The 18489-nt window shown below is 44.2% G+C and overlaps 1 protein-coding gene across 4 annotated transcripts in view; it reads left to right on the plus strand.

Moving 5' to 3' along the window:
- Nucleotides 1-18489, plus strand: part of LOC147883364 (arginyl-tRNA--protein transferase 2-like) — a 53458-nt gene that overhangs the window by 24165 nt on the left and 10804 nt on the right. For 3 of the 4 annotated variants that reach the window (XM_087399648.1, XM_087399650.1, XM_087399649.1), the window contains exons 6-8: nt 2642-2680; nt 2836-2986; nt 3094-4356. In XM_087399648.1, coding sequence (XP_087255774.1) covers nt 2642-2680; nt 2836-2986; nt 3094-4356 — 1453 coding nt within the window. Of the gene's footprint in view, nt 1-2641; nt 2699-2835; nt 2987-3093; nt 4357-18489 lie in introns of those variants that run through there. The other variant, XM_087399651.1, reaches the window with a different exon arrangement.

Raw genomic sequence — 18489 nt, forward strand, 5'->3', positions numbered from 1 at the left:
TCGACTCCTTGGTCCGACCAGCCGGTATGTATGGTAGCCCTTGTTGGGGACCTGACATGTTAGAGATAGAGTGGACACGGGTGGAGCGCCTGCAGATCCTCATGCTCTCACAGATGATTCGGGGGAAACCATCTGTACCACATCACATCATTCAGGCCGAGTTTGGTGCTTCTCCACTCTAGCTAGATGCAGCCTTTCAGACCATCACATATCTACACCGGGTTAGATCATATGGGGACTGCACATTAGGGAGAAAGAGGTTGCCATGGTTGGTTCTCGATTCCTCCATGAGGTTGGCAGCAGAGGGAGACGAGCGATCCTGGTATGCACGGACTCACAGATGGTTTGTGAGACTAGGGTTTCACATCGATGAGGATTCCGTTCCGCTTCAGTCTTTTTTCTTTTCATTGTCATACCCAAATGTATTTGATTATGTATGATGAGACTTAGGATTCAGCACAGGTGATGATGCTCGTTTTAGTAGCTCCACCCTTACTGTGATTTGTATCACGCGCGCACACACACAATGTGTATGTATGGTCAAGGTTCTTGTAGTGGAGGCTCATAAGCCCACGCATTGCTATGGCACAACATGATCGTACCTGGTGGCAAGTGGAGTTCCTGGCAAGGGCTGAAGGATGTACAAAATGAAGGAATAGTCTTATATTATAGGCCTTCTCTGCGTTGGTCCCTATGCACAACTAAATTGACACATGGAAGCCACGTGTTCATTTGCCTCTCCCATTTGCAAAGCAACTTGAATTTTTTTCTTTTTTTTGTTAAAAAATCATTTTGAAGTTTTTTGAAGGAGACATGTGTAGAGAGAGAGCATTCAGTTCTAGAGAGAGAACAAGGTCAATTATATATGATAAGAACACATGTAATATGGTTCAGTATAATAGGGTCCTTAATCAACATGAAACATCAATAATACATTGGTAACAATGGCTATTGATAGGCAGTGTGGGCGAAGGTGGGCACCTACTTGCGATTAAGATGGCACAACTTGATTCTATGGGCTGTTATTTGTGATCAATTTATTTGTCATCTTCATGGTGGTACTAGAGATGAGGCCATAGATTTTGGCGGCGCATGCCATTTCAGCGATGCCATTTTGAGTTGCCTTAACGGTGTAGTGCAACTATGCAACCTCTTCCCAAGATAAGGGTGACATAGAGGCTCAAACAAACCAAAGCAATAATGCTAATGGGTGTGGGCTACTAGATGTGATGCAATATTTGTCAATGAGGCATTTGACATAATACACATACAAGGTGGTATCGTTTGCCAACTCATAGCCTAGTGCTTGTTGAATTGAGACATACATATAGCCAAGAGTTATATACGCTCACGTGACAACCTAGGGTACCCACAATGAAAAAGGGCAAGGGGAACAAAGGGCATCCATGGTGGACTGATTTTAAAAGCATAGATCTCTCTAGTGTATCCCCCACCAGGCACCTAGCTTGAGATCCCCTCATAGAGCAGAGCACGGAGAAGCTTTGAATCCACCTTGTCAGAGAATCCCATTCTTGTGTGCCATGCCACCTAGGAGACCAGAGCTCATGCAATCATACACATTCTCACAGTCTAGCGAGGAGCTGCTTGTGCTATTGTGCACAATCTATGACCTCCCTAAAGAGGGGAAGTGTTGTAGTCCTAGAAAAGCACTGTTCTAGACGAGTTGATGGGAGTGGGCGGACATGAGGATGCAAGACCTTAGCTAAGTTTTTGTAGCTTGTGCCGAGGTGGGTGGTGGGGTGCCATTGTTGAATGCATGCTTTATGCCCTCCTCAACAGTGTGATAGGGGTAGAGAGTCTGAAAAGGGGGGATCTCCAAGTGTATCTGGCTTGACTTGTCTCTCCATCTAGGCCATGCAGTTTGAAATAACTGACCTCTAATTTAGTGTTCTTATTTTGTCTACATGGCCTTGCTCAAGTGGAAAGAATAATGTGAACGGTACGCTTCCTTGTAGGCGTGCATGGGCATGCCAATTTACCATCCAAGTAGAGAAAGCTTGTGCTGTAAGGAGGCCAGATTGTGTTTCCATGCCCACTCTGGCTCTTTGAGCTTCTAACAATGATCACTAGTGCATGCTCTTAATAAGTAACATTGGATCTGTGGATGGCCTTGATGCCTTAAGCCACCTACCCCTTTGAGGGGATCTCCCTTGTATGGCCAAATTTAAGTAATTTGCTCCATTTGTACCTCTTTAAAGAGGCTATTTGAGATCTCGGTCGATGCTGAGGTCGCCTTCTCCAAAGCTGTACTAGCCTAAGCACAATTGCCCTGGAAAGATGCCTATAGAGCTTCCTCTATACACCCCCCGATCTCCCTTGTAAAACTGTTTAAGTCTCTCTGGAAAAGTGGATGCCGGATGTCCCCTTATGCGTTTTCCTTTTCAGATGTTTAATGTGTACCTCAACTTTTCCTTGTGGGGCTTGTTTCAAGAAATTATTTGCTTATGTGTGCAAGGTTTGCCTAATATGGAACACGTAACCACCTGTCCCATTGTTGGGTTTTAGTTACTGATAATGAATTTTAGATGTGCTGCATTCTGTTTTCATTTGTTGCATGTAGATTTTCAAGTTGTTCTTAAGTGGACCAGGGGCATATAACTGATAAGTGTTCCTATGACAGGGTTATGGTCTCACTCTCTATCATTGCTTGATTATCAAGGTTGTACCTCTATATAAGGCATGGCATTTGATTTTTTTGTTTTTCACAACTGTCAGCATCATGAATGAATTTTCATAGTGTTATTCTATTGCTAGGCTGTCAATCATGATGCTCAGTAGCCTTCTCAGATATTTTAACCCTTTATTTTTGTTTAGATCTTCTGAATCGAGGCTGGAGGAGGTCTGGTATGTTCCTGTATAGACCTGAAATGGAAAAAACTTGCTGTCCAGCATATACAATACGGCTTAAAGTAGACTCATTTGCTAAATCAAAGGAGCAGATCCGTGTGATACGTCGTATGCAAAGGTTTGTAAAAATCAACCTAGTATTCCTGATCATCTGCTATTCGCCATGTGCTTTGTGAAGCCCACTTCACAACATTGTATCTATTTATCTTATAAGCTTTACTGCAGGTATCTTGAGGGAAAATACAGTACGCTTCTTTCTAAGGGTGAAGGGGTTGAAGAGAGCAAGGCAGGTTTTGAAAGCCTTATGAATGCAGGAAGCTGTGGTAGCATTTTTCCCATGACAAGTAGCAATTCAGGGGTGAATGATTCTGACATAAACTGTAACAAAGCTTGTGGGACTTATTGTAAACCACAAAAGAAAGTGAAACTCGAGGACACAGATAGCATACCAAGGGAACTCTCCTATGCCATTGAAGATGCTATTAAATCTTGCATTTTAGCTGGTGAATTTCCTGCTTATTTGGAGATTCCAAAAATAACATTGAAAAGGGTTCATCCCTCGTTAAAAAGACGCATTAAGACTTTGAGTGGTGAACCTTGTTATACCTGCAATGTTGCTTTTCAGTGCGCTGCTGCCCTGTCAAAGCATAGAAATGCCCACAAAATTGGGGCTAATACTTCTCAACAAAGCAACAGACAACATCAAGTTCAGGATAATACTACCCAAGGGATTACACCAGCTGTACTGGCTGAGTCTGTTGCTTCCAAGTTGCTGAGTCATGATGGATTATGCAATTTCAAAGTGGAAGCTTGCAAGGGTCACCTCAACTTTTTATCAATGGCTAGTGCTGATTCTGATATCTCCGACACAACAAAATCTTGTTCTAGCAGTAGTGTGGATGGTGAAGGTGATGCAAGGAATCGGAGCTGCATAGATGCTAAAGGTTCTTTGGCCACAAAATCGGAGCATGTCCAGTTTCAGATATCTGGGCACGTACAAACAAAACATAAATTGGAAATTCGTATGAGGAGGTCAACCTTTGATCCAGAAGAGTTTGCACTATACAAAAAATATCAGATATCAGTACACCATGATCAGCCAGAGGATGTCAAAGAAAGTTCATATAGAAGATTTCTCGTTGACACTCCACTCAAATATGTTCCACCTGTTGAAGAAGGAACTTCTTTTTGTGGATTTGGCTCCTTCCACCAACAGTACTTGATGGATGGGCATCTTGTGGCTGTGGGCGTGGTCGACATATTACCCTCTTGTTTGTCAAGTAAATACCTATTTTGGGATCCAGACTTAGCTTTTTTGTCACTTGGAAAGTACTCTGCTTTGCAAGAGGTTGAGTGGGTACAAGAGGCACATAAATATTGTCCAACCATGGAGTACTACTATCTCGGCTATTACATACATTCATGCCCAAAAATGCGTTACAAAGCAGCCTATCGTCCATCTGAACTCCTTTGTCCTGTGAGATTCCAGTAAGTCACCTATTCTCATATCATTTGCATCCGTGGTACTGTGTGAGCATCAGATGATATGCAGCTAGTGTTTAAGAAAGGAAATCTTTTTGATGGCTGAGGACATGTATGTGCACATGTCTACATGTCTGCTTTCATTCAGTCTCTTGTACAGTCAGTTGAGTGTGTTGGGCTTTTAAAAACTTGATTGCAATCTCCCTTGGGGCTTCCTTGTAGTCTTAAAAAATACATCATTCATCAATTCTCATCAAGCTCTTAAATTTTTTATAGAATGGAAACTCTTGATAATTAGAGATATGACGACTGCGAAGCATGGAGACTGAAATCATCATCAGTTTTTTTTTGATAACCTGTTCCTTTCTCTAGTGATACGTTAAGGATCTTATGAAACCCGAAAAACCAGGTTATATTAAGTCAATCTTCAGAAAACCAGGCTGTGGCTCAACAATAAAAGGCCATGATGGTAAGTAATGTCATATAGCATTACAAAGAATAAGAAGGTGTTGCAAGCCTCTTGGGATGATTGTCACACCCCATATAACAAAAAGAGTGTGAGAGGTCTCAAGTATATGAGTAGGAGAGAGGATAAACTTTTGAGGAAGACATTTATGATGACATGCATACAAGAAAGCAAGAAAAGCTTTTCATCATCTTGCAAAAGATAAGATGCCAATGAGGCCATATAATATACGTCAAGAAATCGACCCCACCTTAGGGGAAGTGGAGGTGTCTAGCACATCTCTAGGATTTAAATTGGAAAAGAAAGACACATTGAAGAAATGTGTATCGGTATTAGCCTAGGTAAATGAGCACTGTGTGGACCCGGCTAGGATCTCAATGGGTATTATAGCACCTCTGAGGCATTGTGGAGATCTGGTGATCCTAAGGGATCTATGGTTGGGTGATGATGCACTAGTCTACACCAAATGCGACCTAGTAGTTATGTTCTAACCGGTGATATGCTTGGAGTCTGGAGGTAGAGTTAATCCTAGACCCTTCTGGTTAGTAGAATTCTCTCTCTCAGCAGACAGGCATACTATCCCGTTGTTCTCGAAAGTACGCTTTGAGGTATTGCCTTGTTTGCTGTTTTTTGCATATTAAACAACCAAGAAAAATCATTATAGAATCAAATCCAGCGATAGAATTCTGCATTTTGATGCATCTGGTCTTTCTCCTCCACCTTCGTTTAGATGGTAGATGCTCAGGTTTTGAAGAATTTGTTTCAAAAAATGAACAACAGGCAGCAACAAGTCTTGTTGTTGCAATAGAACAAAGAATCTCAGTGCGATGCTGTTATGCTCAAGCTGAGATAACATGACCTCAGAAGGGTCGGTGGACATTTTCCTTTAGAGGACCAATTGTCATATTTTATTTTATTGCGCTACAAGTATATGGTTAAAGGAATCAATGTCAAGGTCCTTTGTGAGGGCGATTTGACACTGACCAGATGGTTCTAAAGGTCAAGGGTTGAGAGGGGTAAATGGTGCACCAAGGTTGACCCTAATGTGGCATGTTGAATCATCTAGGGATGTGTGCGCTTTGTGTACAGCATGTAGGTGGAAAAACGTGAGAGAGGTGAATATGAGCTTGCTGTCACGAAGGTTGACTGGGAGGAACAAAGTAGTGTCATTGTCCATGATTAGCTTGGAATTGTGATGTTTGTTTGTTTCATTTAATATTAAAGCAGGAGGTCGAGGGACTTGTGTTGGGCTTGCCTTGGTTTGTGAGCTGGTGGTCTGGCAGGAAGAAATGATTCCACGTTACTACTAATCAAAATCGCTTTGCTGAGAGTGTTTGGCCGTTTGGATGGCAGCCCTTTTCATCTTTCCCCGCAAAATCCTAGCACGATCGTCCTACGTCGTTGGTTCCGTAGGAGTCCATCTCATTAGTAGTTGGAATTGTTGAAGCGCATGCTTCGAGGACAATAAAGCTAATTGAGGTGCTCGATTCGATCACGTTGTTGGGAATGTTTACGAAGAATGCTTGGTGTGTTGGGCTTGCCTTGGTTTGTGAGCTGGTGGTCTGGTAGGAAGAAATGATTCCACGTTACTACTAATCAAAATCGCCTTGCTGAGAGTGTTTGGACGTTTGGATGGCAGCCCTTTTCATCTTTCCCCGCAAAATCCTAGCACGATCGTCCTACGTCGTTGGTTCCGTAGGAGTCCATCTCATTAGTAGTTGGAATTGTTGAAGCGCATGCTTCGAGGACAATAAAGCTAATTAAGGTGCTCGATTCAATCACGTTGTTGGGAATGTTTACGAAGAATGCTTGGTCGGAGAAGCGATTTTACTCTCCTTCGATTTGCAGTTTTTCGACCAAGGATCCTTAATCCTTCAAAGAAAATTTTGTTGAGATTCGAATCAAGGCTAACTTTTATCACAGGAAGATGGATTCGCCCCACATGCATTGAAATTTAATTTTTATGGTGCGGATCAAGCCACATGCCTTGTTTCTGCAAAGCAAGGAGGCGGTGCCAGTGCGTATTGGTGTTTCCACGATCATCGCTTGCAACTTTGTCATTACTCTGCTAATATTGCCTGTGGTGATCGTACATAGACATCGAACGAAGAGCTGACCATGTGCGCTCTATAAAGAGGCTGGAAGGCGAGGTTAGAGGAGTTCACGATTGAAGGCAGAGGGCACAACCTTCTACGTTGATCGTTGGCGGCCCTTTTCATCACGTGCGGCAAGGTGGTAGGTTATCAGGTTTGTGGTGATCCAAATTCTGTGCGTTTCAATTGGTGTGCTGAGATTGCCTTTGTGGAATTTACCGACGGGGAAGGGTGCACGGGCAGCATGGAACCTTGTTGGAAAAGTGTTGGGCTATTAACCTGTTAGGGTGTTGTCTTCCCTGGAGCATGTGGAGGTTTCTTAGTATAGTGGTGATTTTGGAAGTTGGACTTTCCATTGTAGATACGGTTTTGGGAGGGGTTTAAAAAAAAAACACCCCACACTCAACCAATCCAGGCAGGGTTAAACTTTTTGGACCTAAGATTTGATGCATAAAGGCAAAGCTATAGCAATGGAGATGACATGAAGAAAATCCGCGAGGCCACCCACATGTTTAATAATGAGTCAGCAAATAGATGGTTGATAAAACAAAAGAGGGATGGAGTGGCATCCACTACTTGGGAGGGGTTCAAGAAAGAATTTAGAAAACACTTCTTGCCTCTTGACGAAGCATCCCGAGCTTGGGATCAGTATAGACAACTTCGTTAGAGAAATTTATCAGTGGCTGAATACATTGATAAATTTAGAGAATGTGTAGTGAAGGTTTATGAACCTCTTCTTAAATCGATACGTGTAAAAGATTTTATTTTTGGACTGATGATAGGATTAAGATGGAAGTTCGGGCCAAGTACGCGAACACTCAGTACGAAGACTTTGTATAAATGGATGCTCAAGTATGTGTGGGTGTGTAGATTTGTATGTGTGAGAGCATATTTTTATACTATGGTCTACACCCACTGTTGGGGGCTGATGACGTCAGTGGGGATGTCATAGTAGCTAGTCCCTGCTATGCATGATGGAGTTAATGGTTTTCAACCTTGCGAGTGACTATCATGAGATTGAAACTGCACTATGTTGTGTTTTTAGAGGATGAGTTTGGGAATGTTCCTGGATTCATCTAGGTATATGCTTCTGCCGTTTTAGCGGACATGCAAATTTCACCTTGTGAAGTTTTCGTCCAAGTTGCGGCCTGCTGGTGTTGTGATAATTCTTTCTATCTTAAGTGGTGCGTTGCCCTATCAGCTAGATTTAGATTTAGATTTAGATGCTCGTTGGGGAGAGACTAAAATGAAAATGTTTAGAGACTTCACAAGCAGTTGTAGCTTGAATGAAGAGATTTTGGACTACCTTTTGATTAGCCTTCTCCTTTAGTGCTAGCCTTCATCATGGCTGAGTCTGCCCTTCACCTCCGGAGTGCCGAAAGAAACTCAGTACGAAGACTTTGTATAAATGGATGCTCAAGTATGTGTGGGTGTGTAGATTTGTATGTGTGAGAGCATATTTTTATACTATGGTCTACACCCACTGTTGGGCGCTGATGACGTCAGTGGGGATGTCATAGTAGCTAGTCCCTGCTATGCATGATGGAGTTAATGGTTTTCAACCTTGTGAGTGACTATCATGAGATTGAAACTGCACTATGTTGTGTTTTTAGAGGATGAGTTTGGGAATGTTTCTGGATTCATCTAGGTATATGCTTCTGCCGTATTAGCGGACATGCAAATTTCACCTTGTGAAGTTTTCGTCCAAGTTGCGGCCTGCTGGTATTGTGATAATTCTTTCTATCTTAAGTGGTGCGTTGCCCTATTAGCTAGATTTAGATTTAGATTTAGATGCTCGTTGGGGAGAGACTAAAATGAAAATGTTTAGAGACTTCACAAGCAGTTGTAGCTTGAATGAAGAGATTTTGGACTACCTTTTGATTAGCCTTCTCCTTTAGTGCTAGCCTTCATCATGGCTGAGTCTGCCCTTCACCTCCGGAGTGCCGACAGAAACTCAGTACGAAGACTTTGTATAAATGGATGCTCAAGTATGTGTGGGTGTGTAGATTTGTATGTGTGAGAGCATATTTTTATACTATGGTCTACACCCACTGTTGGGGGCTGATGACGTCAGTGGGGATGTCATAGTAGCTAGTCCCTGCTATGCATGATGGAGTTAATGGTTTTCAACCTTGCGAGTGACTATCATGAGATTGAAACTGCACTATGTTGTGTTTTTAGAGGATGAGTTTGGGAATGTTCCTGGATTCATCTAGGTATATGCTTCTGCCGTATTAGCGGACATGCAAATTTCACCTTGTGAAGTTTTCGTCCAAGTTGCGGCCTGCTGGTGTTGTGATAATTCTTTCTATCTTAAGTGGTGCGTTGCCCTATCAGCTAGATTTAGATTTAGATTTAGATGCTCGTTGGGGAGAGACTAAAATGAAAATGTTTAGAGACTTCACAAGCAGTTGTAGCTTGAATGAAGAGATTTTGGACTACCTTTTGATTAGCCTTCTCCTTTAGTGCTAGCCTTCATCATGGCTGAGTCTGCCCTTCACCTCCGGAGTGCCGAAAGAAACTCAGTACGAAGACTTTGTATAAATGGATGCTCAAGTATGTGTGGGTGTGTAGATTTGTATGTGTGAGAGCATATTTTTATACTATGGTCTACACCCACCGTTGGGCGCTGATGACGTCAGTGGGGATGTCATAGTAGCTAGTCCCTGCTATGCATGATGGAGTTAATGGTTTTCAACCTTGTGAGTGACTATCATGAGATTGAAACTGCACTATGTTGTGTTTTTAGAGGATGAGTTTGGGAATGTTTCTGGATTCATCTAGGTATATGCTTCTGCCGTATTAGCGGACATGCAAATTTCACCTTGTGAAGTTTTCGTCCAAGTTGCGGCCTGCTGGTATTGTGATAATTCTTTCTATCTTAAGTGGTGCGTTGCCCTATCAGCTAGATTTAGATTTAGATTTAGATGCTCGTTGGGGAGAGACTAAAATGAAAATGTTTAGAGACTTCACAAGCAGTTGTAGCTTGAATGAAGAGATTTTGGACTACCTTTTGATTAGCCTTCTCCTTTAATGCTAGCCTTCATCATGGCTGAGTCTGCCCTTCACCTCCGGAGTGCCGACAGAAACTCAGTACGAAGACTTTGTATAAATGGATGCTCAAGTATGTGTGGGTGTGTAGATTTGTATGTGTGAGAGCATATTTTTATACTATGGTCTACACCCACTGTTGGGCGCTGATGACGTCAGTGGGGATGTCATAGTAGCTAGTCTCTGCTATGCATGATGGAGTTAATGGTTTTCAACCTTGTGAGTGACTATCATGAGATTGAAACTGCACTATGTTGTGTTTTTAGAGGATGAGTTTGGGAATGTTCCTGGATTCATCTAGGTATATAGAAGCAATTGCCATAGCCTTGAACTATGAGGATGCGAAAGGAAATAGACCAAGTAGGTTTGTGAAGGTTGGGACTCAGTATGAGTATCCAAAGAAAAGTGGGTTAGTAAAGGGAGTGTCTCACAGCCTAGCGGCCAAGCCAAGCAGGCGAAGCCAGTTGAGACGCCTTCTAAACCAAGTACCACCATTGGGGTGAAAAGAAAAGTAACTCCAATGGCAGCTCTGGCTTGGTCAAAATCTTCTTTGACCTTAGAGCAAAAGCGGCTTGTACTTTGGATGCCTTCAGCCTCATCAGTGGAAAGATTGCCCACAGAACAAGGATTGTCGGATGGTTGAGATGGTGAGTGTCTGTCGCTAAATTTGTAAACAATGCACCTGATAATACCCATGGGTCTATGAGACTATGAGTAACTTGATACAAAACAAGCTGAAAGGGTTGAGCTACTAAACGAGCATCAACACCCATACAAACTAAAATGCCACATAATCATAATAACATCAGTGATAACATCATGTCAATATCAGTATCAATATGGTCATCTCCATCCTAACTACCACCACATGTCATCAGAGTACAAGGCAAGACTTGGTCTAGTATCACCGCCTCCCCCCCCCCTCCCTAGGACGTGGGGGCGAGGTAACATGAAATCAGAGATAGAGTGCTATTGACTATTTGTGGGCGTGGCCGTACGCTGTCTATTAGCTGTGGCTCTGCGTCTGACTAGGATGGTGACCCCTATCAATTGTGCTCCAATCTTGAACATGGAGCGAATGTCCCTAAGTGTAACTTATGCATCCGTCCGTTGTAAGATGTGTTGTGTCTCTAGCTTTGGATCACGTCCGTATTGGAGGACGGCGAGGGGAGAGCCTATGTGATTCGGGGGGGGGAGAGAGAGAGAGAGAGAGAGAGAGACATCCGCGGAATGCCTTGTGGGCCTATGGGATAAATTGCAAAATACACCAAAAGGGAAAAGAACTCATACAAGCCACAAAGGGCTGGAGCAAAGGGTTTGCGCTAAGACCCTTGCTGAGTATTATGCTGAGATAAAAAGCTCAATAGCTCAAGAAAAATCAAGTACAAAACATATACATGTGCCATCTGAAGTAGGCTGAGAGTTGGAGCTGGAACTCAGAGTCCAAAATCCGGCACTGTGGTGGCTGGTCTATAAGCGGTGAAAATGTCTCGGATCTGCGTCTGTTGGGCTGTCTCATGCTGTGGAGGGGGACGTGGTCTCCTCGATCTCTGAACTTGCTGAGCTATGTTTAGAGTGACCCCTTGTCTCGGGCTGCCTCCTCTAAGGAAAATTGTAATAGGTCTTACCTCAATAGTGGGTGCTTTGGTCGCTCTTCGTGTCGTGGGTGGCCTCTTACACTCTCTCAGTAATCTAGACTGCCCGCATATCAGCTACAACTAGCTCCTCCTCCATCCCACTGTGTCCTGGAGCTGACTCAAAAACATAGAAATGTGTGACTCGCCGTTGTGTCTGGTCAGCATGTGGTCTGATCCCCTTCTGCTGCTCTCTAATATGTCATAGTAGGGTCTCCCTGTGTTGCGCTTCTCAAGTAGATAGAGCCCAATGCAGACCTGGTCATGGAAGTCGATCAATCGTGATAGTGGGCTGAAGCCACTCCCATCCCGATAGAGACAGTGGTATCGCCCCTAGATCTCATAGTAGGCTGGTGAGGCGCAGAGAAAGGGCTCCTCTGTCTCAATCACTCCCAGTGTGCATAGCATGCATATGCGCTGCTCTCTGGGTATATGTGCTGCTCTCCTTGTCTCAATTCTCAGCTGATGGGATGAAACCTGAATTTGCCCAATAGCGATCCTCAGTGCATGTGAGACTCCTTTGTCCTCGAGATACTGGGGTCTGATGATGAATCCCTCCTTCGAGACGCTCATGAATTGGTCACGGTAGAACTGGGTCTTGGTGGGGAGCTCCTGATCTCCCCCCCAAGTCCGAACTGTGTGGAGGGGCCAAAAATGACCCATGGGACCTAATCCTCTCCTCTGATGTGGAGGGGTCAAGAGTTTTCAAGTTCTTGATGGTACGAAAAAAGACGAGTGACAAAAGACCCCAACGTTGCCAGAGAGGCAGTGGAGAGAAATGATGAGAGCTGTGTGGTGTCTACTAGTATCTGTTGGTAATCATCCCTGGTATGTGCTTATCTGGGGCACTGTAGGGCTACATGTGCCTTTGTCTCGACTGTCTGTGAATCACAAAATCTGCAAACTCTGGCATGTCATGGAAAATTCAGCCAAGCTCCTTTCTCTATGGCCAAGGTATGTGACCGAGTGTGGAATCTCGAAATATTCCTGCGATAGAGAAGAGGGATGGGAGTGCTGATGTATGGCTGAGCAGAGGCATCCGATTTCATGAATGATGACCAGCATAGAGGATTTATTTGATCTTGGTAGTATTCTAACTTGGTCTTCCTTTCTGCTGACAGCCATTGAGCCTGTAGGGTGCATAGTAAGGACAACTAGAATACCTGGAGAGAGAGAGAGAGAGAGAGAGAGAGAGAAGAAGAAGAAGAAGAAGAAGAATATATTATCGTCCTCTGAAGACCAAAAATCGGCCTATGGGACTTGAGCAATACAAAATCCTCGTACACAAAGACTCCTCCCTTGGAGGGGAGGGTATAAAGAGAAACTACCTTTATGTCTTAGGTGAGTTCCTGTGCTTGAAAAGCTTATAGACAAACGTTCCTAAAGCTGGGGGTGACCCGCTATGTAGCATATCAGCCAGTCTGTTATGTCCCTCGAGAAGAGAGCTAAATGCTTTCCGGATGTGAGTATAGTAAGGGCATATCATTACCATGTGTTCTTCAGTTTCTGCCATTCCCTGGTCACATAATTGGCATATTCTGCTCTCTTTTGGCATATCTTTCCATCCTCCTATTTCAATCTGCAGCTGGTGTGATCGGGTGCGAAGTGAGGCCAAAGCTCTTCGCTTATGTATTGCCATAGGTGTGCAAATGTACTTCTGCGTGGCTGTTTCTCTTCTTGTATAAGTAGCCCAATATTCGGGGTTGATAAATGTACGGTAGTACTCAAACTTCTCTCTGTTTTCAGCTGTTTGCCATTTCCTGTGTAGTGCATTCAGCAGGTCATGATGAAAGGCATCCTCATCTACCTCCTCTGGAGAGTAGTCCAAGTACCTCTCTACCTCCCATTTTTGGAACCATTTTTTTAAATCTAGTGCCCATCTAGATGCCAAAATCTTACCCTTATTCGTCTTTTGGGACTTTTGACTTTCTACCCATGCCCTCTTTGGCAGCCTTTCATTATTCATGCGCTTGACCTTTGTGATGTATCTGAGTACTCTCTTCAAGGCATGCAACTCTATGGGTATGCATCCTGTCTCTAGGAGTAGGAGAGAGTAGGGTGTGGTAGCCTTGATCCTCTACCCCATAGAGAGATAGATAGAGAGAGAGAGAGAGAGAGAGAGAGAGAGAGAGAGAGAGAGAGAGAGGGAGGGAGGGAGGGAGGGAGGGAGAGAGAGAAGTAGAAATTATTATCGTCTACGGGGGGCCGAAAACGACCCATGGGACCCGAACGGTGTACAAGAAAAGTCTCCTCCGGTGTGGAGGGGTCAAGAATTTTCAAGTTCTTGACGGTACAAAAAGAGGCGGCTAACAAAAGATCCTAATGCTGCCGGCGAGGCAGTGGAAAGGACTGATGTTAACTGTGTGGAGTCTCCCAGTAACTTCCGGTAGTCCTCCCTAATGTGTGCATAACTGGGACACTGCAGAGCTATATGTGCCTCTGTCTCCACTGTTTGAGAGTCACAAAATCTGCATATTTTGACATGTCGCGGAAGATTCAACCACGCTCCCTTCTCAATTGCAAGCATGTGAGATCTAGTCCAGAATCTAGCAATATTTCTGCGATAGAGCAGGGGGATGGAAGTGCTGATGTATGCCTAAGTAGGGGCCTCTTTTGTCATATATGTGGACCAACATGTGGGGTTGATGTGATCTTGTTAATACTCCAGCTTCACCCTCTTCTTTGTTGTTAGCCATTGAGTCTGTAGAGTGCTCAGTAGGGACATCTGAAACTCTTGGATATCAATTCTTGCGGGTGGCATAGTCAGGTATGAGAGAGAGAGAGAGAGAGAGAGAGTCTTTAGGTTTCAAATTCAAGAACCTACTTATATAATTACTGACATCAGTTAAAGACTGAGAGTCTTTAGGTTTCAAATTCAAATCCTTGATGAGGGCCTTACCTTCATGATAGATGGCCCACGTACCTTCCTTTCTAGCTTCCCTCACGTTCGCTAGCTCCATGGCCTTCTGCCTAAGTTGGAATTTAGTAAGTTCCTCTACTATCCATACTTTCGTACCCTTCCTTGGATTGCCTGAGAATGTGAAGGCAAGCTAGGTGGATATACGTGGATACCATGTGTTTGTCCCATCCTCTGCTAGTTGTTTGGATGACTCCAAGGACGGCCTTGGAAGTCTCCAGTGAGGTAAGTCCCAAACTTTGTGGATAAAAGTCACTGTCTGAAAGATGGCATTAACGTGGAGAGGTGTCATGGCGAACTCTGCATGTACTATCTCATGTGGGACTAAGGGCTTACACCGAATTATCCTGGACCCCATGATCACCTGTAGCCGCTCAAATTTCCCCCATGATCAGAGAGAGAGAGAGAGAGAGAGAGAGAGAGAGAGAGAGAGAGAGTTTATTAAAGTCTTCGGAAGACCGATGGGTCCATGAGATTGTGAAAAACCTAATACAATGAGCTATGGTAGTGGAGCTACTAAACGAGCATCCACACCAATGCAGAATGCAAAAATGTAAAATGGCAATACTAAGTCCTAAGTACAACATAGTCATATCCCGACTGTATATATCAATCAATCTCGGCATCATCGTTAGCATCATCATCATCATCATCATCATCGTCATCAATAGGACATCAGGATGGATGAGGTTGTGGAAGTGGAGGCATGAGGTCAGCAATAGAATGCTATCGCCCCCTCAAGGGTGCAGTCCTGGTACGTCTCCTGGTCGTAGCTGTGCGTCTAACCAAGGCCATTGTGACCCCCGTCGGTCGGGCTCCAACCCTGAACAAGTCTGAGCTGTCAGGTCACAGGCTCCGGGTCACGGTCATGTCGAGGTCTTACCTCGTGGGGGTCTATGTGATCTGGTTGAAAGAACTCCGTGATAGAGTTCTGAGAGGTATCAGTCGAGGGAGAAGTGTGCTCATGTCTCCGTGCTCGGAGTATCCTATTGTGGTGTCTGAGCATCTCATGAATGAAACGAGCCAAGCATCGCTGGTCTGGGTAGGAGAGGACACGGGCCAACATCCCATAACTGAGGCAGTAGAAACGCCCTCGGATCTCATAGTAAACATGACACTTGAAGATGAAATGCTCCTCTGTCTCAACCTCTTGCATGTCACACAGTGTGCATATGCGCCTCTCCTTGGGTAACCGCTCTGCTCGGCCGCTCTCAATACGAAGTTTGTGTGAAGAGACCCGGAACTGCCTAAGGGAGATCCTCAGTGAGTGGGGTAGGTGAATCTGCGTGTATCCTGGTGGATCAATGAAACCCTCCGCTGTGATATGTAGGAAGTGATCTCTGTAGAAGCCCAGCTTCATTGGAAGATCACTCGGGCCCAACCAAGTTTGGAATGTGTGTAGCTGTAGTAGATCCTCACGGATAACTTGGTTGACCTCGTGTGATAGGAGGGGAGAGAAAGGAGCATCCATGCTGTACTGGAAAGGAGGTAGTCTGACCATGTGGATCCCTAGTCCGGCAAACCATCTCTCTGTGCATGCATACCAACACCTCTGATCTCCCCCTGTTGCAGTGCTAGCCATGGTATCCTGCTACGCCCGGATGTGTAATCCACTTACTCCCTGACTTGGTACAGATATGTAATGACCTGAAATGCAGCATCTAGCTGTAATGGGGGTGACCCAAACTTTGCCCGAATGATCTGGTGAGGGACAGATGGCTTACCACGGATCATCCGTGATAACATGAGAACCTGTAGCCGCTCCACCTTGGCCCACTCTGTATCCGACAAATCTGGCCCCCAGCATGGGCTGCCATACATCCCTGCAGGGCGGACCAAGGAGTCAAAAAGCAACCCTTTGGTCCGTGGATCGTGAAAATGAGAGCGGAAGCACTCTCTCTCTAGTCTAGCCAATGAAGCATATCCTCTGCTCAAGCGCGCTTGTATCACAGGTCTCATGGTGAAGGTGGGTTCGGAAAAGACGACCCCAGATAAGTGTATGATAAAACTACCTCAATAGGGGACACCCATCAAATGTGAAATGCTCATCGCACACGACGACTCGAGATGTATTGAAGATCATAACCTTGGTTTTACCCAAGTTGACCTTTAAATCATGAGACTCACAAAAGGACTATAGTGCATCCAGGTGTCTCTGGAGCCCCTCTGCTGAGGAAGACAAGAGAGAGAGAGAGAGAGAGAGAGAGAGAGAGAGAGAGAGAGAGTATATTATAGTCCATGGGAGACCAAAAGGGTCTATGAGGCTGGAAAGAAATTGGATATTATAGAAAGAATGCAGAGCGGAGCCACTAATGCGGTATCTACTCTGAAATCCTACTTATGGACTTACTAATGTCAGTTAAATATTGTGAGTCTTCAGGTTTCCTTGATGAGGGCCTTGCCTTCTTGCCTTCATGATAGATGGCCCACTTACCCTCCTTTCTAGCTGCCCTCACTGGTGTAGCTCCATGGCCTTTTGCCTAAGTTGGATTTAGTAAGTTCCTCTCCTATGCATTATTTCGTACCCTTCTGTTTGTTGATTTCTTGAGAATGTGAAATCTGCTAGCTTTGTGTAAGCGTGAATACTGCATGTGTGTCAACTAAACTAATTTTAATCAAATCATCCGCTGACCATTTAATGTTTGTTATCGCGGTCTTTATTTGTTCAAAGCTCTCAGTAGAAGTTGATCGATGCCAATCTTAGGTAGTGTTTGTGTGTGTGCGTGAGAGAGAGAGAGAGAGAGAGAGAGAGAGAGAGAGAGAGTTTGATCAATTATCAGATGGTCAGCGACAAGAACATTATGCTTTTAAGAATGGGTTTTTAATGATGCATGGCCGCTTGCGTGTAACCAAGCAATTTAGGGCCAAAGTGATCACAGAGAGTCACACACCACCATATACAGAACACAAGAGCATTGATGCCACAGTCAGAGCAATGGAGAATTACTTTCACTGGCCTGGTTTAGTGCGAGATGTGGAAGAGTACGTCAAGACATGCTTGAAATGCCAAAAGGTTAAGTATGATCGGTAGAAGGAACCGGGCTTGTTACATCCGCTGCCGATCCCTAGCAGACAGTGGGAGAGTATCGCCATAGATTTTATTTTTGATCTTTCTCATACACAGATGAGACATGATGGAATCTGGACAATTATTGATAGATTCAGTAAGCAAGCTCATTTTATCCCGGTCAAGAATAAAATTACAGCAGATCTTATGGCACGGTATTTATGCAGGATATCTGTTAGTACCATGGCAGGCGGCAATCTATTGTCAGTGATAGGGATCCTCGTATGACAAGTCTTTTCTGGAGAGGGCTGTATAACAATTTGGGTACTACATTGAAATTCTCATCCGCATGTCATCCACAACCTGATGGACAGTCAGAGCAAGCAAATTCAATGTTGTTGGATCTCTTGAAATGCTATGTTTCTGACCATAAGACGCAGTGGGAGCAGTATTTGTCTTTGGTTGAGTTTGCATACAATAATACGGCGCATATTGCCACAGGAAAGGCCCCGTTTTAGATTGTTGAAGTGGGGAAGAAAGCCCTGCCCAAGAAAGGTTGAGTTTGCATACAATAATACGGTGCATATTGCCACAGGAAAGGCACCGTTTTAGATTGTTGAAGTGGGGAAGAAAGCCCCGCCCATATTGCATACCAAAGATAAAATCTTTGAAACAGATAAGTTTGTGGAGAATTGGGATGAAGCTTATAGGATGGTCAAGCTTGCTCTTCAGAAGACTTTGGAGAAGCAGAAGAAGACTTCAGATAACATTGCTGGCAGATGCAGTTCACTGAGGGTGATTATGTGTTGCTGCGTTTTGCTAAAGGGAGGCTTATGTGCCTTTCAAAGTCATTGAAAAGATCAGTGAAGTGCCTTACAGGTTAGAACTGCCGGATGGTTGGAGAATTCACAATGCCTTTCACGTGAGTCTCTTGAAACCATTCCATGGTCCTCTTCCAGAGGATATCTTGC

Source organism: Dipteris shenzhenensis, chromosome 28 (genome assembly GCF_047967505.1).
Source record: "Dipteris shenzhenensis isolate YYH24624 ecotype China chromosome 28, Dip_SZ_1.0, whole genome shotgun sequence".
NCBI classification, from domain to species: Eukaryota; Viridiplantae; Streptophyta; class Polypodiopsida; order Gleicheniales; family Dipteridaceae; genus Dipteris; species Dipteris shenzhenensis.